Genomic DNA, 24657 nt, shown 5'->3' on the forward strand with positions numbered 1-24657 from the left:
TGTTTTTAAATTGTTATCCATCAATAGTTAGGAAAGTCCTAACTGAACAAAGACATCACAGTTGGCTGGACGGAGAGCCCCCTGGGCAGACGATGGCGACTATTTTGTCATCCAATCAGATTTTCTAAACGACGGGCGTATAGTGTGATCGATGCGCCATTTGGCCAATGTTGTGTAAAAGTTTGTGTGCGGAGGCGTTTCCAGGAAGAGTCGTTTCATTTTTCTGTAATGGCGGACCACGGAGACGGTGAAAGTATTGTGTTTAACGACAACAGGTGAGGTGATCTCGAATAAAGCCAAGTGAATCATATTTTTCCAGAAGTACTGTTTTCTACGGTTGTTAGCTAGTTTGACATGAATGTGAACATGTCCTCACAATGTCTGATTTGTTACATGCGCTGCAGACTAGTAGTGTATTCAGTGTGGCCACGCTAGCAGCTAACATCATTAGCTAGACTCGTGGATTTACCTAAACTATGATGCTATTTAGCTAGCTGCGCGTCTATTTAAATTGCATAACATTAGCAGCCAAGCTAGTTATCGTAACTAACGTTACATTAGGTAGCTAACTAACTAGTGTACACATTCGCTAGCTACCCCCACTGTGTTGATGTGCGTATTACCAGTACACATATGCTAGCTACGGTTAGTGTGTTCATGTGGGTATTAGCAGTTTACGTAGGTAGCTAGCTAAAGTTAGTCAGTGAGACTGTCAAATTGAACTAACTTAGGATCCTAACTTGATTGCATCGTTTGATCCCAACAAGTAATGTATAGCTAGTTAGACTGTAACACAATTGAGCTAGCTAACGTTAGCCTGATAACAACGAAACATGATTTTGTGTGGGGTCACTAACGTTATCCTGTGTTGCAAACAATCAGCTTGGAAAGGGGAAGATAGCAAGCGAGTAGACATAGCAACTCGATGTTGTGTAGTTTGATCGTTATTTTGATTTGGTTCATGAGTCAGGTCCATTTGTTTTGTTTCTAGGATGGCGCAGCAGCAGACGCTGCGTTTCCGCGGCCCTGCTCCTCCTCCGACCCCAGTGATGCGTGGTCCACCCCCACTGCTCAGACCCCCACCTCCCCCCTTCGGTATGATGAGAGGGCCTCCACCACGAGGGCCACTGTTTGGGCGTCCGCCGTTTGACCCCAGCATGCCACCCATACCCCCACCAGGAGGCATGCCCCCACCACTCGGACCCCCTCACCTACAGGTAGACCAGTCAGAGATGAAAGGAATCATTTCTGCCACTGGATTCATCCATATTTTCTATAGAATGTGACTGTTACACATTTGGTTTGTCAGAGCTATGAATGCATTGAGAGCCTGAAAATCTTAGACTGCATTGCAAGCATTAAAGGCTTGATTTTTGTATTCCAGAGACCTCCTTTTATGCCCCCGCCGATGGGCAGCATGCCCCCGCCCCCAGGGATGCTATTTCCCCCTGGGATGCCCCCAGTCCCTGCTGCTGGAGCTCATACTCTGCCCCCTACTGATGAGATCTGGGTGGAGAACAAGACACCTGAGGGAAAGGTAGAGAATGGCCTCTTTACCTAAAGGAAAGATGGACCCGTTTGAATGTTGTTTTTGTGCATCTCTGAGTGATTTCATGTGTATTGGAGCTATTGCCGAGCTATTGCCGTTCAAGCAAGCAGCAATACAGCCTAGTTTTGCATCCCGGCTGTATTTCTGCCTGCTTGAACAGCCAATAGATCATCACTTAGAGATGCACAGACACTATATAACATTCACAATGGGTTAATTTTTCCTTTAATTGAGATGTTATGGTAGTTCTCTATTTGAATAATATAATAATAATATATGCCATTTAGCGGACGCTTTTATCCAAAGCGACTTACAGTCATGTGTGCATACATTCTACGTATGGGTGGTCCCGGGGATCGAACCCACTACCCTGGCGTTACAAGCGCCATGCTCTACCAACTGAGCTACAGAAGAACCTATCTGAATGAATATTTTCTTGTTTCCCCCAGGCGTACTACTACAACGCCAGGACTCGAGAGTCAGCCTGGAGCAAACCTGAAGGGGTTAAGGTGATCCAGCAGTCAGAACTCAACCCTATGATGGTGACCCCGGCTGGAACAGGAGCCTCCTCCAATAGCAGCACTGCAGCCAGCACTACAGCTGCCACACCCTCTCCAGTGTCCACACAGGCACCTTCCCAGTCTCATACCATGAGTACCAGCCCAGACACCAACACCACCTCTTCTTTGTCCCAGACCATCACTAGTGAGTACAGCTCTGGGAAAGGGAAATCTGGATCTTGTTTTAGTTCTCTGGACAGGTGTGATGGTTAGAATTCCTCTTAGTGTGACAAAATAAGACTGATTTAGTGAAGATCACAGCATTGGAAATGACTAGTTTTCTGCTTGTCTATTGTTAGTTTTACTGTATGTCCAGACTGTGATGTAACACTCTGCTGGTCTTTGTCCAGCTTCTGCTGCTACAGATCTGCAGCCTGTGGCCTCTGTCCCCTCGAGTGTGGGAGTGACCCCGATGGCAGTGGTCAGTGTAACCACAGTGCCATCCTCAGTGACACCAGTCCAGACTATGTCCCTGTTGCCCCAAAGTCTCCCGACTGGCCTGCCCCACCACACCATGTCCCAGCCTCACACCACAGCCACTATCCCAGGCTTCCCCCCAGGGGTCATGCACCCCTTCAGGGTGCCTCTACCAGGCATGCATATCCCACTGCCCGGTAAGACATGGTCTGCTCTCTCCTCAATCCAAACCTCTCTACCTCCCTTAACATTACTGACACTCCACCCCTTTCCATACTGTCATTAGTCATCTCTTCATTTGTTTGTCATCTTAACGTTAGGCCTTATTTTTATTCCTGTACATTTTATATTTTAGTCATTTTAGCAGACACTCTTATCCAGAGCGACTTACAGTAGTGAGTGCATTCAGTTTAATCTATTAAAAGTAATAGATTAAACTAATAATTGTAGAGGTAGAATGGTTTCGGTCATGGTTGGAGAGAGAAATAAGCAAATCAGAACTTGTATTTGTGTTTTTTTTTTTTTTTTTTTACTTATTCCACACAACTCCACATTCAGCTCCTTTACATTTAGTTTGTTCTTGCACTGTAGTTATTGGAGAAACGTGTCACTTTTAGTCCTGTAGATAGATGGCAGCATTGCCCATGTTCAGAAAAGGGTCAGCTAGTTGTCTGGAGAAAACAAATGCAGGAGAAAATTCAAATGCCTTTGAGACAATGTCCTATGAAGAAATAAGGGTGTTTTTGTTGACTCACTTTTTATTCACTTAAAGGTGCAATATGCAGAAAACCCTCCCACCATTTTCTGGTTGCTAAAATTCTAATAGTTTGCCTAATATCAGTTTGTGACAAAACAAGCAATGTATATTTCAGTCAATGTACCATCTAAACCGCTGTGAAATGTCTTTTCAACAACCCAAAATATTGTATTTTCAACTGTTTGAAACTGGTGTTGAAAACCGAAAGTAAAAGGTGCAAAAACCACACTTAAGAACGGGAAGCGTAGAAATAACACACACAGAACAGATCTACTGCTTCTTTGACTTGCTTTCAATGAGAATTTTAGATCTATATCTCATATTTCTATGTGAATTTGGTTGGGTCATCCAAAAAGTTACACATTGCAGCTTTAAATGTTTCATTAAAAAATACATATTTAATTTTAATTCAATACTCTGCACATCTACAAAACCTAATCAGCACTTTATTCATCCATCTGGTTGTTACCAGGAAGATAATACTACCTGTTGTTATCGAAGTGATAGTTGTTGTGGGTCTAGTTTTAATGTGTTGTTGAAATCTGTGTGATCTGCCCTGGCAGCTTGCACCTCTCTCCTCATGTGTCCAATACAATGCTTGCTTGTCCGTTCTTGCAGGTGTAGCAATGATGCAGATAGTAGGCGGTCCCTATATAAAGACAGTCTCCCCCAACCATAACGGTAATTCTTTCAAACATCTCCAGTCAGTATTCTGTTAGATGGCATGTTAGAGATTTGTTGTGAAAATTATGCTTATAATTTTTGGGGTCTTTTGGCCTCGCCAAACAATGCGGAGTATTACTGTTTATTTGTTTATTTATTCAACATTGAGTTTGACATATTTTAGGACTTGTGTTAAATGCTTTCTTTTTTTAAAAGAGGAGATTTGGGAAGGAGGCATTTTGGTATAGTGTTGATCAACCAATAGCTGTTTAGACAAAACCGCAATGTGGACTTGTCAGTACTGTCTCCGTTGTACTGTTTTTAGCTAGGTTACTTTTAGCAGGGTTTGATTTTTGAGTGGTAATTTAGTCACTGGTATATATAGGTCCTTGTTTTGACAGGCAACACACCTATTTTAGGTTATTTCCCCTTTTTAGTACAGGAAATTCACATTTTATTAATCTTGTATGGTCATTTGATAATCATTTTCTTCTTGTGGCATGCCTTGGTGTGTTTTTGTTAACATCTCAGTGGCTCAGTTTTTGATGTTACCTGTGTCCTCATGGCTAAGCAGAGAAGGCCCTATATTTACAATTTGAAAATTAGGTGTTGGAACTAAGACCTTTTTATATTTCAGGTGAGTTCTTATGGCCTCTAAACTACATGCAGCGCATTCGGAAAGTATTCAGACTCCTTGACTTTTCCAAATGTTGTTACATTACAGCCTTATTCTAAAATGTATACAAAAAAATAATACTTCCTCAATCTACACACAATACCCCATAATGACAAAGCAAAAACAGGTTTTCTGAAAATTTAGCAAGAAAAAAAACAGATGGCACATTTACACATCATGCTACAAGCTTGTCACAGCTGTATTTGGGGAGTTTCTCCCATTCTTCTCTGCAGATCCTCTCAAGCTCTGTCAGGTTGGATGGGGAGTTTCTCCCATTCTTCTCTGCTGATCCTCTCAAGCTCTGTCAGGTTGGATGGGGAGTTTCTCCCATTCTTCTCTGCAGATCCTCTCAAGCTCTGTCAGGTTGGATGGGGAGTTTCTCCCATTCTTCTCTGCAGATCCTCTCAAGCTCTGTCAGGTTGGATGGGGAGTTTCTCCCATTCTTCTCTGCTGATCCTCTCAAGCTCTGTCAGGTTGGATGGGGAGTTTCTCCCATTCTTCTCTGCTGATCCTCTCAAACTCTGTCAGGTTGGATGGGGAGTTTCTCCCATTCTTCTCTGCAGATCCTCTCAAGCTCTGTCAGGTTGGATGGGGAGTTTCTCCCATTCTTCTCTGCAGATCCTCTCAAGCTCTGTCAGGTTGGATGGGGAGTTTCTCCCATTCTTCTCTGCTGATCCTCTCAAGCTCTGTCAGGTTGGATGGGGAGTTTCTCCCATTCTTCTCTGCAGATCCTCTCAAGCTCTGTCAGGTTGGATGGGGAGTTTCTCCCATTCTTCTCTGCTGATCCTCTCAAGCTCTGTCGGGTTGGATGGGGAGTTTCTCCCAATCTTTCGCTGCCTTCGCTGCAGATCCTCTCAAGCTCTGTCAGGTTGGATGGGGAGTTTCTCCCATTCTTCTCGGCTGATCCTCTCAAGCTCTGTCAGGTTGGATGGGGAGTTTCTCCCAATCTTTCGCTGCCTTCGCTGCAGATCCTCTCAAGCTCTGTCAGGTTGGATGGGGAGTTTCTCCCATTCTTCTCTGCAGATCCTCTCAAGCTCTGTCAGGTTGGATGGGGAGTTTCTCCCATTCTTCTCTGCTGATCCTTTCAAGCTCTGTCAGGTTGGATGGGGAGTTTCTCCCATTCTTCTCTGCAGATCCTCTCAAGCTCTGTCAGGTTGGATGGGGAGTTTCTCCCATTCTTCTCTGCTGATCCTCTCAAGCTCTGTCAGGTTGGATGGGGGAGCGTTGCGACACAACTATTTTCAGGTCTCTACAGAGATGTTCAATCGGGCTCAAGTCCGGGCTCTGGCCGGACTACTCAAGGACATTCAGAGACTTGTCCCGAAGCCAATCCTGTGTTGCCTTAGCTGTGTGCTTAGGATGTCGTTGTCCTGTTGGAAGATGAACCTTCGCCCCAATCTGAGGTCTGGAGCAGGTTTTCATCAAGGATCTCACTACTTTGCTCTGTTGATCTTACCCTCACACCTGACTCGTCTCCCAGTCCTTGCCTCTGAAAAACATCCCCACAGCATGATGCTGCCACCCACACTTCACAGTAGGGATGTTGCCAGGTTTCTTCCAGATGTGACGCTTGGCATTCAGGCCAAAGAGTTCATTTTTGGTTTCATCAGACCAGAGAATCTTGTTTCTCATGGTCCGAGTGTCTTTAGGTGCCTTTTGGCAAACTCCAATTGGGCTGTCGTGCCTTTTATGGAGGAGTGGCTTCCGTCTGGCCACTCTACCACAAAGGCCTGATTGGTGAAGTGCTGCAGAGATGGTTGTCCTTCTGGAAGATTCTCCCATCTCCACAGAAGCACTCTAGAACTCTGTCAGATTGACCATCGGGTTCTTGGTGACCTCCCTGACCAAGCCCTTCTCCCATGATTTTCAGTTTTGCCAGGCGGACAGTTCTAGGAAGAGTCCTGGTGGTTCAAACTTCTTCCATTTAAGAATGATGGAGGCCACTGTTCTTGGGGATCTACAATACTGAAGAAATGTTTTGGTACCCTTCCCCAGATCTGTGCCATGACACAGTCCTGTCTCGGAGCTCTACGGACAATTCCTTCGACCTCGTGGCTTGTTTCCTTGCTCTGACATGCACTGTCAGCTGTGGGACGTTATATAGACGTGTGTGCCTTTCCAAATCATGTCCAAACAATTTAATTTACCACAGGCGGACTCCAAGTTGTAGAAACATCTCAAGGATGATCAATGGTAACAGGATGCACCTGAGCTCAATTTCAAGTCTCATAACAGGGTCTGAATACTTGTAAATACTTAGATAACGTCATTTGCAAAAATTTCTTAATCTTTTCTTTTATATTGTATTGTGTGTAGATTGCAAACTATATGTATATGTAATACATTTTAGAACAAGACTGTAACGTAACAAAATGTGGAAAAAGTCAAGGGGTCTGAATACTTTCAGGAGGCACTGTACGTCCTCAGAACTTTTCAAGAATGAGTGACACAAGCTCTAGCAAAAGTGTCAATAACACAGCATCTATTGCCTTTTGGACCCTTCTCCCCAAATGGAAGTAGATGCCCTACCCGCCCCCCGCTTTGTGGCTGCCTTTGTTTAGATGTGCAGTAGAATGGCTTTATCACACAGGAAGGAGTGTGTCTTAAGAACTATTCTGTGTGTATTTGACCTTCCACAGGTATGCTGCCTGGCATGGGCCCTCCTCTTGTTCCCATGATGCACCACCCTCAATTGGCCCTGGCGGCGCCCGCCTTGTCAGGCCTCCAGTTCCCAGAGTGGTCAGAGTACAAAACGGCCGACGGGAAGACCTACTACTACAACAACCGCACACTGGAGTCCACCTGGGACAAACCCCAGGAACTGCGGGAGAAAGGTTGGTCTACTTAAAGCTTTGGATTTCTCCAACCAGCTAGCATTCATGCTCCACTGGTTAAGTGAGATTTTAGATGTTGCATATCGAATGTGTGAATTTTTCCTCTCCTGTAGAGAAAGAGGCAGAGAAGGCCAAAGAGAGACAGCAGGCCCTGGAGGAGGAGGCTATGGAGATGGAGGATGAACAGCCTAAAATAGAGCTCCCCAAGGAGGTGAAGGAGGTGAGAGGAAAACTGGAGCCATCTACTAGTCACATCATTCTGGCCTGCATTTGATCATTTCAAACGGCGTGTTATTGTCATCTACCTTGATAAAAGTTGTATTCCTTTCATTGAGCAGGTAAAGGAGGAGGAGATGACTGAAGAGGAGAAAGCAGCACAGAAAGCCAAGCCCGTGGCCACTAACCCAATACCTGGCACTCCCTGGTATGTAACAGAAACCCCGTGGCCACTAACCCAATGCCTGGCACTCCCTGGTATGTAACAGAAACCCCGTGGCCACTAACCCAATACCTGGCACTCCCTGGTATGTAACAGAAACCCCGTGGCCACTAACCCAATACCTGGCACTCCCTGGTATGTAACAGAAACCCTGTGGCCACTAACCCAATACCTGGCACTCCCTGGTATGTAACAGAAACCCCGTGGCCACTAACCCAATACCTGGCACTCCCTGGTATGTAACAGAAACCCTGTGGCCACTAACCCAATACCTGGTATGTAACAGAAACCCTGTGGCCACTAACCCAATACCTGGTATGTAACAGAAACCCTGTGGCCACTAACCCAATACCCGGCACTCCCTGGTATGTAACAGAAACCCTGTGGCCACTAACCCAATACCCGGCACTCCCTGGTATGTAACAGAAACCCTGTGGCCACTAACCCAATACCTGGTATGTAACAGAAACCCCGTGGCCACTAACCCAATACCTGGCACTCCCTGGTATGTAACAGAAACCCTGTGGCCACTAACCCAATACCTGGTATGTAACCGAAAGCCCGTGGCCACTAACCCAATACCTGGCACTCCCTGGTATGTAACAGAAACCCCGTGGCCACTAACCCAATACCTGGTACTCCCTGGTATGTAACAGAAACCCTGTGGCCACTAACCCAATACCTGGTATGTAACAGAGAGCCCGTGGCCACTAACCCAATACCTGGTACTCCCTGGTATGTAACAGAAACCCCGTGGCCAATAACCCAATACCTGGTACTCCCTGGTATGTAACAGAAAGCCCGTGGCCACTAACCCAATACCTGGCACTCCCTGGTATGTAACAGAAACCCTGTGGCCAATAACCAAATACCTGGTACTCCCTGGTATGTAACAGAAAGCCCGTGGCCACTAACCCAATACCTGGTACTCCCTGGTATGTAACAGAAACCCTGTGGCCACTAACCCAATACCTGGTATGTAACAGAAAGCCCGTGGCCACTAACCCAATACCTGGCACTCCCTGGTATGTAACAGAAACCCCGTGGCCAATAACCCAATACCTGGTACTCCCTGGTATGTAACAGAAACCCCGTGGCCAATAACCCAATACCTGGCATTCCCTGGTATGTAACAGAAACCCCGTGGCCAATAACCCAATACCTGGTACTCCCTGGTATGTAACAGAAACCCCGTGGCCAATAACCCAATACCTGGTACTCCCTGGTATGTAACAGAAACCCCGTGGCCAATAACCCAATACCTGGTACTCCCTGGTATGTAACAGAAACCCCGTGGCCAATAACCCAATACCTGGCACTCCCTGGTATGTAACAGAAACCCCGTGGCCAATAACCCAATACCTGGTACTCCCTGGTATGTAACAGAAACCCCGTGGCCAATAACCCAATACCTGGCACTCCCTGGTATGTAACAGAAACCCCGTGGCCAATAACCCAATACCTGGTACTCCCTGGTATGTAACAGAAACCCCGTGGCCAATAACCCAATACCTGGTACTCCCTGGTATGTAACAGAAACCCCGTGGCCAATAACCCAATACCTGGTACTCCCTGGTATGTAACAGAAACCCCGTGGCCAATAACCCAATACCTGGCACTCCCTGGTATGTAACAGAAACCCCGTGGCCAATAACCCAATACTTGGTACTCCCTGGTATGTAACAGAAACCCCGTGGCCAATAACCCAATACCTGGTACTCCCTGGTATGTAACAGAAACCCCGTGGCCAATAACCCAATACCTGGTACTCCCTGGTATGTGCCACTGATGGTAACAGAGCTATGTGCTGTTGTCTGGAGGCTGAACTTGCATCAGTCACACGTCCTGGTGCCCTATTGAACTTGTGTGTGTTTAGGTGTATTGTGTGGACCGGTGACGAGCGGGTGTTCTACTACAACCCCACCACGCGTCTCTCCATGTGGGACCGGCCAGAGGAGCTGGTGGGACGGGCCGACGTTGACAAGAACATCCAGGAACCACCTCATAAGAGAGGCTTGGAGGACGCCACCAGGAAGCTGGGTACGACCACACGCAGGCACACTCATCCTGCCTCTGTAGGTGTTCATGACGATGGCCTCATCACTTCTCTCCCTCAGGAATCAGCAAAGAGGAGCTGGAGCAGGCAGCAGAGGAAGCTCTGGAAGATGAGCCTGTGAAGGCCAAGAAGAGGAAGTAAGTCCCCAGTCCTCTCCACCTAAGGGCCCAGCACACTTTACTAGGGGCCAGTAAAAGCATGACGAGGCACTCAGTCATTCTTCATCGTCTGAACAGATTAAACAGCATGTACAAATTGAAATCAACCCATGATGTACTCTGGAGAAAAAATATCTAAATTCTTAGTTTAAGGTTTAGTTGGGGTGTTTGGTCGCGAACCCTAAATTGCTTGATTTTTGTATTTTCCTCTGGGGGGTGGAGGGACTAACTCTGTGGGAGGTAGTTTTTAACCCAGCTTGTACGGACTTAGTAAAGCCAATGATGTCTTCACTGGTTCTGTTGAAGTGGTCAATCGATGGTCACTGTCCAGGTTACCCAATCAGTCACTGTTTCCCCATCAGTGCCCTCCAAGCCTGCCTCTCCCGCTACCCTAAACACTGGTCCCTTTGCACAAGAGACTATTTTTCAGGGAAAGGCCTGTAGAACACATGGTGATGCCAACATGGGCCTCCAAGGTAACCACCTTGCTTGACCTCCTTCTTCTAGAACTACTGCTTTAGGAACCCCAATGAGCAAATGAAGACGTTCCCCGCCCCGTCTCGCCATAGCTATATGTGATAACGGAACACTGAATACAAATCCAAGGCCGTGAATATCAGTGGTCAGGTATTTGACAAATCCTCCCCCTCTCAATCTTTAAAAGCTGTAGGACCTGTGCAACACCCAACTTGTATCATTTGGAGTCCACTCATTTGGTAGAGATGGCTGATATTTGATCAGTCAAGTATAGCAGAACACCTGGGTAGAGAACATAGAACATACTGTATCATTTCCCCAAATGAAGAACTAATGTTGCACCCCAGGCCAGCCCCCTACCCCCTGGTCTATCACTAACCCTCCCCTGTGCCTGGGTCTTGACGTCTTCCCTCTGCTTGCAGGAAGGAGGAAGTGATGAAAGAGGCGGACTCTGAGAAAGAGGCAGCCATGGAGGCAGAGCTGAAGGCGGCCCGAGAGCGGGCCATCGTGCCCCTGGAGAAGCGCATGACACAGTTCAGGGACATGCTGCTGAAGAGAGGGGTAAAACACTTGAATCCAACGCAATACTGTAACGTTAGACACATTAATCTGAATGGAAGCCCACCAAGGTACACTCTTCACTTAATTCTCCTTGTCTTTGGTGTTTTATTTCTGTTCTTCCTGCCTCTATCCTTCACTTCTATCTTATGCCCAGTTGATTGACAAGTACATTTCTGCTTATGTTTTGGTAATAGTTCAAAAAGTTAGTTAAACATGTTATGTACATATCTATAATAGTGTTGAATTGTAATGATAGACTAAGAATTTAACATTTCACTATTCTTTGTAGAGAATAAGTCATTTGAAATCTATTTATTGTACATAATGGTGACTTTCTTTGAAAATGACATGCACATGCTGTACTGGATCAGTGTTTGGTTTTTCCAATACATTCATCAGATCTATATGTCTTCAGGACTACCCTGCCAATGGCGGAGTCGTCCTTGACAAACATTTATCAGATCTATATGTCTTCAGGACTACCCTGCCAATGGCGGAGTCGTCCTTGACAAACATTCATCAGATCTATATGTCTTCAGGACTACCCTGCCAATGGCGGAGTCGTCCTTGACAAACATTCATCAGATCTATATGTCTTCACGACTACCCTGCCAATGGCGGAGTCGTCCTTGACAAACATTTATCAGATCTATATGTCTTCAGGACTACCCTGCCAATGGCGGGGTCGTCCTTGACAAACTGGCATGCAGAGTAGATAATAACTTGATGTCATTATGTTGGCCTCTCCTCTGATTTGGGATCAGATTTCAGAGTAGATAATGTCATTGTGTTGTCATCTCCTCTGATTTGGGATCAGATTTCAGAGTAGATAATGTCATTGTGTTGTCATCTCCTCTGATCTGGGATCAGATTTCATGTGTTCAGCTTCCTGTTTCTGTATTACATGAATGATGTATCAACTATCCTAGAAACAGTTGTTCAGAACCAAAACAGGCATATTGCAACTCTGACGCATCCAAAGCAGAGTTTTAAAAAAACAGCAACTAATTGGATTGTAAAATGTATTAAACTTCCCCAGCAGGGGATTTATTGGTGCTGCTGTCTGGAGCCTTTTCCAACAGCACCACCAGGCGTGATGCAGGCCTTTATGGCACATTGCTCTGCTGTCATTGTATTGTTCCTTTGGGTGTCACTAGTTTCAGGAGTAAAACGTGACTCATTCCTTTTAGATTTGAGGGGGATTGATTGGGCCGACGGGGGATTGTTTTCCCTCGAAGGAAATCAATTTGACTGATGACTGAAAGTGTTATGTGAATGTTGTTGAAGCCCACCTTGATCGGCCTGTTCTCACGCCCTCTAAACCCCGCGCCCACAGGTCTCAGCGTTCTCTACGTGGGAGAAAGAGCTGCACAAGATAGTTTTTGATCCGCGATACCTGCTGCTTAACCCCAAAGAGAGAAAGCAGGTATTGTACACTAACAGAACTCATTTATCAATTTAGATTTGATTTGTTTCCATATTCAGTCATATTATGATATGAGCTGTTTCCCCCTATGGGGGGAAGGTTCAGAGTTCTACAATATGTATTTCCCAAGGGGTTATCTGCCAGTTGTGTGTTTATTTATGCTAACTGTTGTTCCATGTGTCTGCTGGTCTTGTGCAGGTATTTGACCAGTATGTGAAGACCCGAGCTGAGGAGGAGAGAAAAGAGAAGAAGAATAAACTGATGCAGTCTAAGGATGAGTTCAGGAAGATGATGGAGGAGGCCAAGCTCACAGCCAGGTCAGACCTCATTACAAACACTGGTTAATACGGTACCAGCCAGGTCAGACCTCATTACAAACACTAGTTAATACGGTACCAGCCAGGTCAGACCTCATTACAAACACTAGTTAATACGGTACCAGCCAGGTCAGACCTCATTACAAACACTAGTTAATACGGTACCAGCCAGGTCAGACCTCTTTACAAACACTGGTTAATACGGTACCAGCCAGGTCAGACCTCATTACAAACACTAGTTAATACGGTACCAGCCAGGTCAGACCTCATTACAAACACTAGTTAATACGGTACCAGCCAGGTCAGATCTCATTACAAACACTAGTTAATACGGTACCAGCCAGGTCAGATCTCATTACAAACACTAGTTAATACGGTACCAGCCAGGTCAGACCTCATTACAAACACTAGTTAATACGGTACCAGCCAGGTCAGACCTCATTACAAACACTAGTTAATACGGTACCAGCCAGGTCAGACCTCATTACAAACACTAGTTAATACGGTACCAGCCAGGTCAGATCTCATTACAAACACTAGTTAATACGGTACCAGCCAGGTCAGATCTCACTACAAACACTAGTTAATACGGTACCAGGTACCAGCCAGGTGGTTTAGTTGATACGGTACCAGCCAGGTCAGACCTCACTACAAACACTAGTTAATACGGTACCAGCCAGGTCAGACCTCACTACAAACACTAGTTAATACGGTACCAGCCAGGTCAGATCTCACTACAAACACTAGTTAATACGGTACCAGGTACCAGCCAGGTCAGACCTCACTACAAACACTAGTTAATACGGTACCAGCCAGGTCAGACCTCATTACAAACACTAGTTAATACGGTACCAGCCAGGTCAGGCCTCATTACAAACACTAGTTGATACGGTACCAGCCAGGTCAGACCTCATTACAAACACTAGTTAATACGGTACCAGCCAGGTCAGACCTCATTACAAACACTAGTTAATACGGTACCAGCCAGGTCAGACTTCATTACAAACACTAGTTAATACGGTACCAGCCAGGTCAGACCTCATTACAAACACTAGTTAATACGGTACCAGCCAGGTCAGACCTCATTACAAACACTAGTTAATACGGTACCAGCCAGGTCAGACCTCATTACAAACACTAGTTAATACGGTACCAGCCAGGTCAGACCTCACTACAAACACTAGTTAATACGGTACCAGCCAGGTCAGACCTCATTACAAACACTAGTTAATACGGTACTAGGTACCAGCCAGGTCAGACCTCACTACAAACACTAGTTAATACGGTACCAGCCAGGTCAGACCTCATTACAAACACTAGTTAATACGGTACCAGGTACCAGCCAGGTCAGACCTCACTACAAACAGTAGGTAATACGGTACCAGCCAGGTCAGACCTCATTACAAACACTAGTTAATACGGTACCAGCCAGGTCAGACCTCATTACAAACACTAGTTAATACGGTACTAGGTACCAGCCAGGTCAGACCTCACTACAAACACTAGTTAATACGGTACCAGCCAGGTCAGACCTCATTACAAACACTAGTTAATACGGTACCAGGTACCAGCCAGGTCAGACCTCACTACAAACAGTAGGTAATACGGTACCAGCCAGGTCAGACCTCATTACAAACACTAGTTAATACGGTACCAGCCAGGTCAGACCTCACTACAAACACTAGTTAATACGGTACCAGCCAGGTCAGACCTCATTACAAACACTAGTTAATACGGTACTAGGTACCAGCCAGGTCGGACCTCACTACAAACACTAGTTAATACGGTACCAGCCAGGTCAGACCTCATTACAAACACTAGTTAATACGGTACCAGGTACCAGCCAGGTCAGACCTCATTACAAACACTAGTTAATACGGTACCAGCCAGCTCAGACCTCATTACAAACACTAGTTAATACGGTACCAGCCAGGTCAGACCTCACTACAAACACTAGTTAATACGGTACCAGCCAGGTCAGACCTCATTACAAACACTAGTTAATACGGTACCAGGTACCAGCCAGGTCAGACCTCATTACAAACACTAGTTAATACGGTACCAGGTACCAGCCAGGTCAGATCTCACTACAAACACTAGTTAATACGGTACCAGGTACCAGCCAGGTGGTTTAGTTGATACGGTACCAGCCAGGTCAGACCTCACTACAAACACTAGTTAATACGGTACCAGCCAGGTCAGACCTCACTACAAACACTAGTTAATACGGTACCAGCCAGGTCAGATCTCACTACAAACACTAGTTAATAGGGTACCAGGTACCAGCCAGGTCAGACCTCACTACAAACACTAGTTAATACGGTACCAGCCAGGTCAGACCTCATTACAAACACTAGTTAATACGGTACCAGCCAGGTCAGACCTCATTACAAACACTAGTTAATACGGTACCAGCCAGGTCAGACCTCATTACAAACACTAGTTAATACGGTACCAGCCAGGTCAGACCTCATTACAAACACTAGTTGATACGGTACCAGCCAGGTCAGACCTCATTACAAACACTAGTTAATACGGTACCAGCCAGGTCAGACTTCATTACAAACACTAGTTAATACGGTACCAGCCAGGTCAGACCTCATTACAAACACTAGTTAATACGGTACCAGCCAGGTCAGACCTCATTACAAACACTAGTTAATACGGTACCAGCCAGGTCAGACCTCATTACAAACACTAGTTAATACGGTACCAGCCAGGTCAGACCTCACTACAAACACTAGTTAATACGGTACCAGCCAGGTCAGACCTCATTACAAACACTAGTTAATACGGTACTAGGTACCAGCCAGATCAGACCTCACTACAAACACTAGTTAATACGGTACCAGCCAGGTCAGACCTCATTACAAACACTAGTTAATACGGTACCAGGTACCAGCCAGGTCAGACCTCACTACAAACAGTAGTTAATACGGTACCAGCCAGGTCAGACCTCATTACAAACACTAGTTAATACGGTACCAGCCAGGTCAGACCTCACTACAAACACTAGTTAATACGGTACCAGCCAGGTCAGACCTCATTACAAACACTAGTTAATACGGTACCAGGTCAGGTACCAGCCAGGTCGGACCTCACTACAAACACTAGTTAATACGGTACCAGCCAGGTCAGACCTCATTACAAACACTAGTTAATACGGTACCAGGTACCAGCCAGGTCAGACCTCTTTACAAACACTAGTTAATACGGTACCAGCCAGGTCAGACCTCTTTACAAACACTAGTTAATACGGTACCAGCCAGGTCAGACCTCATTACAAACACTAGTTAATACGGTACCAGGTACCAGCCAGGTGGTTTAGTTAATACGGTACCAGCCAGGTGGTCTAGTTAATACGGTACCAGGTACCAGCCAGGTCAGACCTCTTTACAAACACTAGTTAATACGGTACCAGCCAGGTCAGACCTCTTTACAAACACTAGTTAATACGGTACCAGCCAGGTCAGACCTCATTACAAACACTAGTTAATACGGTACCAGGTACCAGCCAGGTGGTTTAGTTAATACGGTACCAGCCAGGTGGTCTAGTTAATACGGTACCAGGTACCAGCCAGGTCAGACCTCTTTACAAACACTAGTTAATACGGTACCAGCCAGGTCAGATCTCACTATAAACACTAGTTAATACGGTACCAGCCAGGTCAGACCTCACTACAAACACGAGTTGATACGGTACCAGCCAGGTCAGACTTCACTACAAACACTAGTTAATACGGTACCAGGTACCAGCCAGGTCAGACCTCACTATAAGCACTAGTTAATACGGTACCAGCCAGGTCAGACCTCATTACAAACACTAGTTGATACGGTACCAGCCAGGTCAGACTTCACTACAAACACTAGTTAATACGGTACCAGGTACCAGCCAGGTCAGACCTCATTACAAACACTAGTTAATACGGTACCAGGTACCAGCCAGGTCAGACCTCACGACAAACACTAGTTAATACGGTACCAGCCAGGTCAGACCTCACTACAAACACTAGTTAATACGGTACCAGCCAGGTCAGACCTCACTACAAACACTAGTTAATACGGTACCAGCCAGGTCAGACCTCATTACAAACACTAGTTAATACGGTACCAGCCAGGTCAGACCTCATTACAAACACTAGTTAATACGGTACCAGCCAGGTCAGACCTCATTACAAACACTAGTTAATACGGTACCAGCCAGGTCAGACCTCATTACAAACACTAGTTAATACGGTACCAGCCAGGTCAGACCTCATTACAAACACTAGTTAATACGGTACCAGGTACCAGCCAGGTGGTTTAGTTAATACGGTACCAGCCAGGTGGTTTAGTTAATACGGTACCAGCTAGGTGGTCTAGTTAATACGGTACCAGCCAGGTGGTCTAGTTAATACGGTACCAGCCAGGTGGTCTAGTTAATACGGTACCAGCCAGGTCAGACCTCACTACAAACACTAGTTAATACGGTACCAGCCAGGTCAGACCTCATTACAAACACTAGTTAATACGGTACTAGGTACCAGCCAGATCAGACCTCACTACAAACACTAGTTAATACGGTACCAGCCAGGTCAGACCTCATTACAAACACTAGTTAATACGGTACCAGGTACCAGCCAGGTCAGACCTCACTACAAACAGTAGTTAATACGGTACCAGCCAGGTAGTTAATACGGTACCAGCCAGGTCAGACCTCATTACAAACACTAGTTAATACGGTACCAGCCAGGTCAGACCTCACTACAAACACTAGTTAATACGGTACCAGCCAGGTCAGACCTCATTACAAACACTAGTTAATACGGTACTAGGTACCAGCCAGGTCGGACCTCACTACAAACACTAGTTAATACGGTACCAGCCAGGTCAGACCTCATTACAAACACTAGTTAATACGGTACCAGGTACCAGCCAGGTCAGACCTCTTTACAAACACTAGTTAATACGGTACCAGCCAGGTCAGACCTCTTTACAAACACTAGTTAATACGGTACCAGCCAGGTCAGACCTCATTACAAACACTAGTTAATACGGTACCAGGTACCAGCCAGGTGGTTTAGTTAATACGGTACCAGCCAGGTGGTCTAGTTAATACGGTACCAGCCAGGTGGTCTAGTTAATACGGTACCAGCCAGGTCAGACCTCTTTACAAACACTAGTTAATACGGTACCAGCCAGGTCAGACCTCACTACAAACAAGAGTTGATACGGTACCAGCCAGGTCAGACCTCACGACAAACACTAGTTAATACGGTACCAGCCAGGTCAGACCTCATTACAAACACTAGTTAATGCGGTACCAGCCAGGTCAGACCTCTTTACAAACACTAGTTAATACGGTACCAGCCAGGTCAGATCTCACTATAAACACTAGTTAATACGGTACCAGCCAGGTCAGACCTCACTACAAACACGAGTTGATACGGTACCAGCCAGGTCAGACTTCACTACAAACACTAGTTAATACGGTACCAGGTACCAGCCAGGTCAGACCTCACTATAAGCACTAGTTAATACGGTACCAGCCAGGTCAGACCTCATTACAAACACTAGTTGATACGGTACCAGCCAGGTCAGACTTCACTACAAACACTAGTTAATACGGTACCAGGTACCAGCCAGGTCAGACCTCATTACAAACACTAGTTAATACGGTACCAGGTACCAGCCAGGTCAGACCTCACGACAAACACTAGTTAATACGGTACCAGCCAGGTCAGACCTCACTACAAACACTAGTTAATACGGTACCAGCCAGGTCAGACCTCACTACAAACACTAGTTAATACGGTACCAGCCAGGTCAGACCTCATTACAAACACTAGTTAATACGGTACCAGCCAGGTCAGACCTCATTACAAACACTAGTTAATACGGTACCAGCCAGGTCAGACCTCATTACAAACACTAGTTAATACGGTACCAGCCAGGTCAGACCTCATTACAAACACTAGTTAATACGGTACCAGCCAGGTCAGACCTCATTACAAACACTAGTTAATACGGTACCAGGTACCAGCCAGGTGGTTTAGTTAATACGGTACCAGCCAGGTGGTCTAGTTAATACGGTACCAGCCAGGTGGTCTAGTTAATACGGTACCAGCCAGGTGGTTTAGTCAATACGGTACCAGCCAGGTGGTTTAGTCAATACGGTACCAGCCAGGTGGTTTAGTTAATACGGTACCAGCCAGGTGGGTTTAGTTAATACGGTACCAGCCAGGTGGTTTAGTCAATACGGTACCAGCCAGGTGGTTTAGTCAATACGGTACCAGCCAGGTGGTTTAGTCAATACGGTACCAGCCAGGTGGTTTAGTTAATACGGTACCAGCCAGGTGGTTTAGTCAATACGGTACCAGCCAGGTGGTTTAGTCAATACGGTACCAGCCAGGTGGTTTAGTTAATACGGTACCAGCCAGGTGGTCTAGTTAATACGGTACCAGCCAGGTGGTCTAGTTAATACGGTACCAGCCAGGTGGTCTAGTTAATACGGTACCAGCCAGGTGGTCTAGTTAATACGGTACCAGCCAGGTGGTCTAGTTAATACGGTACCAGCCAGGTGGTCTAGTTAATACGGTACCAGCCAGGTGGTTTAGTCAATACGGTACCAGCCAGGTGGTTTAGTTAATACGGTACCAGCCAGGTGGTCTAGTCAATACGGTACCAGCCAGGTGGTCTAGTCAATACGGTACCAGCCAGGTGGTCTAGTCAATACGGTACCAGCCAGGTGGTTTTGTTAATACGGTACCAGCCAGGTGGTTTTGTTAATACGGTACCAGCCAGGTGGTTTTGTTAATACGGTACCAGCCAGGTGGTTTTGTCAATACGGTACCAGCCAGGTGGTTTAGTCAATACGGTACCAGCCAGGTGGTTTAGTCAATACGGTACCAGCCAGGTGGTTTAGTCAATACAGTACCAGCCAGGTGGTTTAGTCAGTACGGTACCAGCCAGGTGGTCTAGTTAATACGGTACCAGCCAGGTGGTTTAGTTAATACGGTACCAGCCAGGTGGTTTAGTTAATACGGTACCAGCCAGGTGGTTTAGTTAATACGGTACCAGCCAGGTGGTTTAGTTAATACGGTACCAGCCAGGTGGTTTAGTTAATACGGTACCAGCCAGGTGGTTTAGTTAATACGGTACCAGCCAGGTGGTTTAGTTAATACGGTACCAGCCAGGTGGTCTAGTTAATACGGTACCAGCCAGGTGGTCTAGTTAATACGGTACCAGCCAGGTGGCTTGTGTCTCTCAGGGGAACTAAGAGTTGCTGTGTTGTTTGTTTCAGGACAACGTTCAGTGAGTTTGCATCCAAGCATGCCAAGGACCCACGGTTCAAGGCCATAGAGAAAATGAAGGACCGGGAGGCCATATTTATCGAGTTCATGACCGCTCTCAAGAAGAAAGAGAAGGAGGACTCCAAGAACAGAGGAGAGAAGGTGAGCGCTGGTCTGGAAACCTCCATGGCCACTGAAAACAGTAGTCTGAGGAAGTGATATGCTGGACAGGTAACTACATACCTGTATGGTGTGCTTAGTGAAACCTGGAGACATTTGGAGTATCTGATCGTGTGTATGTCCCTATTGTAAACCTGGTCTCTGTCCCAGGTGAAGCAGGACTTCTTTGAGTTGCTTGGCGACCACCAGCTGGACGGAGGGCAGCGCTGGAGCAAGGTGAAGGACAGGCTGGAGGGAGACCCTCGCTACAAGGCGGTGGAGAGCTCCAACACCAGAGAGGAACTCTACAAGCAGTATGTGGACAAGCAGGCCAAGGTGGGAGGAACAGGATATTACATCAGAGGCTGCCCTTCCTGCTCATATACTCATTGACTCCAGCTTGTCATCTGACATTTAACCCAGCCCAATTCAGTGCCACAATCTTAGTATGTTTCGCCTCTTGGCGTGATGGGTGTCATGATGCCTGTAATGATTGCATGCCTCTGTGTATATGATGATGCTGCCAGAACATGTATTTGATGGTGTGTCTCTGCTGCCAGAACATGGACTCTGATAAGGAGAAGGAGATGGAGCGCGCAGCCAGGATAGAGGTCAGTCTGAGGGAGAGGGAGCGCGAGGTGCAGAAGGCCCGCTCTGAGCAGACCAAGGAGATCGACAGAGAGCGGGAGCAGCACAAGAGGGAGGAAGCCATCCAGCACTTCAGAGCCCTCATGTCAGACATGGTGAGCTCACACCATCCGCTGAAGTTGGTTTCCCCAATAAGGCACCGACAGGACGACATTTGTAGCTGAGAACTTGGGTGAACCAAACATTTATTTAGATTAAACCCAGTTTGATATGGCCACTGGAAGATCGTCTCAGCTGGGCAGATCAGAGACAAGACAGGAACCTTTGTTTTCAGATTGACCTTGTTAATGCCCAGACTTGTATTATGTGGATGAGGAACCATGTGCCAGGTCTTAATGCTGCTGGTGTGTGTGTTGTGATCAGGTGAGGTCGTCTGATGCGTCGTGGTCAGACACCCGCCGTAACCTGCGTAAGGACCACCGCTGGGAGTCCGCCTCTCTGTTGGAGAGAGACGAGAAGGAGAAACTGTTCAACGAACACGTTGAGGCGCTCTCCAAGAAGAAGAAGGAGAACTTCAGACAGCTACTGGACGAGACCGTCATGGTGAGAGACCACGTTTGGGCTGGTGTTACGCTCTCATTACAGGGCACATATGTACACCAACACAGCTGCATTAAATGTAAACTCACCGCAGTCCATCTGTGTATTAACAGGTCACCATAAAGGTGGTACTGTAAACCTGCATGTCATTCAGATAAGAGTATTATCCTGTGATGGATGACTTGGTAGTGCTTTGATTGAGTGTTTGCCACAGATCACACTGACCACCACGTGGAAGGAGGTGAAGAAGATCATTAAAGAGGATCCTCGCTGTATCAAGTTCTCCAGTAGTGACAGAGTAAGACCTTTCTCTTTTACCTTGCTGTGTTCTACTGGTTGAGTCAGCCACCCATGTACTCTTGTGTTCTACTGGTTGAGTCAGCCACCCATATACTCTGTGTTCTACTGGTTGAGTCAGCCACCCATGTACTCTGTGTTCTACTGGTTGAGTCAGCCACCCATGTACTCTGTGTTCTACTGGTTGAGTCAGCCACCCATGTACTATGTGTTCTACTGGTTGAGTCAGCCACCCATGTACTCTTGTGTTCTACTGGTTGAGTCAGCCACCCATGTACTCTTGTGTTCTACTGGTTGAGTCAGCCACCCATGTACTCTGTGTTCTACTGGTTGAGTCAGCCACCCATGTACTCTGTGTTCTACTGGTTGAGTCAGCCACCCATGTACTCTGTGTTCTACTGGTTGAGTCAGCCACCCATGTACTCTGTGTTCTACTGGTTGAGTCAGCCACCCATGTACTCTGTGTTCTACTGGTTGAGTCAGCCACCCATGTACTCTGTGTTCTACTGGTTGAGTCAGCCACCCATGTACTCTGTGTTCTACTGGTTGAGTCAGCCACCCACGTACTCTGTGTTCTACTGGTTGAGTCAGCCACCCATGTACTCTGTGTTCTACTGGTTGAGTCAGCCACCCACGTACTCGGTTAACACCAGGCAAAGACGCTGAGCGGTTCATCTTCTTTTGGTTTGTAGAAAAAACAGAGGGAGTTTGAAGACTACATCAAAGACAAGTACATCACAGCCAAAGCTGACTTCAGAACGCTTCTGAAAGAGACCAAGTTCATCACGTACAGGTGAGTACAGCAACGGGCTGGATAAGTGACATTGTTTCATTGGTAGCTGGGTGAATATGTATGACAGGTTGGATCATTTGAATGGCATTTATTCTTGTGTAGATTAGGTGTACTTAAACTGGAGTTGGAAAAAAATTATTAGATCAATTGAGTCAGGAGGAGGTGCTATTGGTCCATCTGCATTACTGCCCCCCCTCCCCCCATGTTGTCGTCCTCTCAGGTCGCGGAAGTTGCTCCAGGAGTCTGACCAGCACCTGAAGGATGTGGAGAAGGTTCTGCAGAATGACAAGCGTTACCTGGTGCTGGACTGTGTCCCGGATGAGAGGAGAAAACTCCTCATGTTCTACATTGAGGATCTGGACCGCCGGGGTCCCCCTCCTCCCCCCACTGCCTCGGAGCCAACACGCCGCTCCACCAAGTGACCACAGACTGCTAGAAACCCTGAGCATGAACCAGCCCTGCACCTATTCTAGTGCAGTATTAAACTGTAATGTCCTAATGCCTTGTGATAAACCTGGAACATCCATCCCTGTATTTATTCAAGTGTCAGTAGTGCAGAGCTCTGGCTCTCCTCCTGCCTACAGGGCCTGATGATGTACCACTGCTCTGACCCCTGACATCTGACCTTTGGCTCAGCTGAGGTCAATGGGATCGGCGTAGTAGTACATCTGCAGCCACCTATGACGTTAGACAACTGTAAATGATGAACTCTGCTGTTTCTGTGACTCAAGGCATTGCAGGCCTTAGTAACTGTTTTTAGGGTGTCGTTGACGTCGACCGCCTCACAGTACAGTTGGAATGTTAACGTTTCTTCTCAGTGGTTTCATTTTGATGCGTTGCTTTTTCTGTACATGTTTACTGGAATAAAGACAACTTTTCTTTTTTTAACAATGCAGTCCTGTGATATGTTAATAGTTAAATGTTTAAACTCAGGATCACTGAGCCCATAATAAAGACATTAATATTTAATGTACCTATTTTTTTTTTATTCGACATTTTGTAAAGTTCTTTAAAAAATTGGAACAAAAAGCTTGCTACATTGTTTTAATCAATACTACCCGGTAACATCGCTTCCTCTGCATGTTTTAAAACCTTCATGAAGATAAATAAATAAATGAAACGGAAGGGGCAGGAGAGGTCAGAGGGCGTCAAGAGCACACCATCTCAGTAGTGTCTAGGTATGTCATCAGGGATGCAAAGGTTGAGTTTGTAGAGCCAGTCTCTTCAGTTCATCTCCCCAATGCAAAGCTTCTAAGGAACATAAAAATATCGTCCCTGCATTTATGTGCATAACCTTAAACTACAGCAACAACTTAAGAGGGTGAACATTTTTAAAATGGACAAACATGTTGACAGCCATCGTTCTTCAGTGTTCTGGATGCAACAGGGCAACCCTAGATTTACAACATGGGTGCAAGTCTCTGAGATGGAGCGAAAGAAGAGAACTGCAAAGCTGTCAGTGTCTCATCACAAGTTGCATTGCGGCCAGAGATTCCCAGCCTTGCGGCCCTCTCCCAGGTGAGTGTGATCAGCCAGTCGGGGCGCTATGCTGGTCTGGGTTGCTCTCCATCCATCCATCTATCCATTAGTTGACCTTGTCTTGGAATATGTAGAGGTTGTTGGTGGCGGCCACAGCGATGATGTTCTCAGAGGGGTGCCAGGCACTGTGCAGGATCTTCTTGCTGAAGTCCAGGCTGTCCACGCTGATCTCGTCCTTGCGTCTCTTGCCCCCTACACACACCTTCCTGGGCTTCAGGATGGCCCGGGGCTTGCTGTTCTCCCTCGATGCCTCCAGGGTCACGTCACGCTTGGTGTTGCGGTCGAACATGCGGAAGAAGTTGTTGTACGAGCCGGTCATGATCACACTGCGGAGAGAAGGGAGGGGGACACACACATCAATCTAATTTATCTCAATGTGATTTTCCAGATTTTTTTCCCTCATTTTGTCTGTCATAGTTGAAGTGTACCTATGATGAAAATTACAGGCCTCTGTCATCTTTTTAAGTGGGAGAACTTGCACAATTGGTGGCTGACTAAATACTTTTTTGCCCCACTGTAC

The 24657-nt window shown here is 46.4% G+C and overlaps 2 protein-coding genes and 1 long non-coding RNA gene across 5 annotated transcripts in view; 2 read left to right on the forward strand and 1 right to left on the reverse strand.

The window, feature by feature from the left end:
* Positions 1 to 186: 186 nt before the first annotated feature.
* LOC118375580 (transcription elongation regulator 1-like) lies at positions 187 to 23489 on the forward strand. The gene is given in 21 exon segments (XM_035762155.2): positions 187 to 275; positions 992 to 1217; positions 1385 to 1537; positions 1999 to 2254; positions 2460 to 2723; positions 3902 to 3964; positions 7262 to 7456; positions 7570 to 7676; positions 7795 to 7880; positions 9772 to 9982; positions 9985 to 10088; positions 11009 to 11147; positions 12484 to 12573; positions 12772 to 12890; positions 20173 to 20323; positions 20492 to 20656; positions 20881 to 21063; positions 21332 to 21511; positions 21723 to 21806; positions 22498 to 22598; positions 22819 to 23489. Coding segments are annotated over 21 exon segments (3126 nt in total). The 5' UTR covers positions 187 to 228; the 3' UTR covers positions 23021 to 23489.
* Positions 14504 to 17684, forward strand: LOC127933074 (uncharacterized). Its single transcript, XR_008147273.1, has 3 exons — positions 14504 to 14905; positions 16262 to 16358; positions 17666 to 17684. It is a non-coding gene; the product is annotated as an uncharacterized LOC127933074 (long non-coding RNA).
* A 75-nt stretch (positions 23490 to 23564) lies between the features above and the next one.
* LOC118375581 (serine/threonine-protein phosphatase 2A 55 kDa regulatory subunit B beta isoform-like) overlaps positions 23565 to 24657 on the reverse strand; it is a 167346-nt gene continuing 166253 nt past the window's right edge. For all 3 annotated transcript variants that reach the window (XM_052529454.1, XM_052529455.1, XM_035762157.2), the window contains one exon: positions 23565 to 24463. In XM_052529454.1, coding sequence (XP_052385414.1) covers positions 24184 to 24463 — 280 coding nt within the window. In that variant the 3' untranslated portion in view covers positions 23565 to 24183. The remainder of the gene's footprint in view (positions 24464 to 24657) is intronic.

The sequence above is a fragment of the Oncorhynchus keta genome, chromosome 11 (assembly GCF_023373465.1).
Source record: "Oncorhynchus keta strain PuntledgeMale-10-30-2019 chromosome 11, Oket_V2, whole genome shotgun sequence".
NCBI lineage: Eukaryota > Metazoa > Chordata > Actinopteri > Salmoniformes > Salmonidae > Oncorhynchus > Oncorhynchus keta.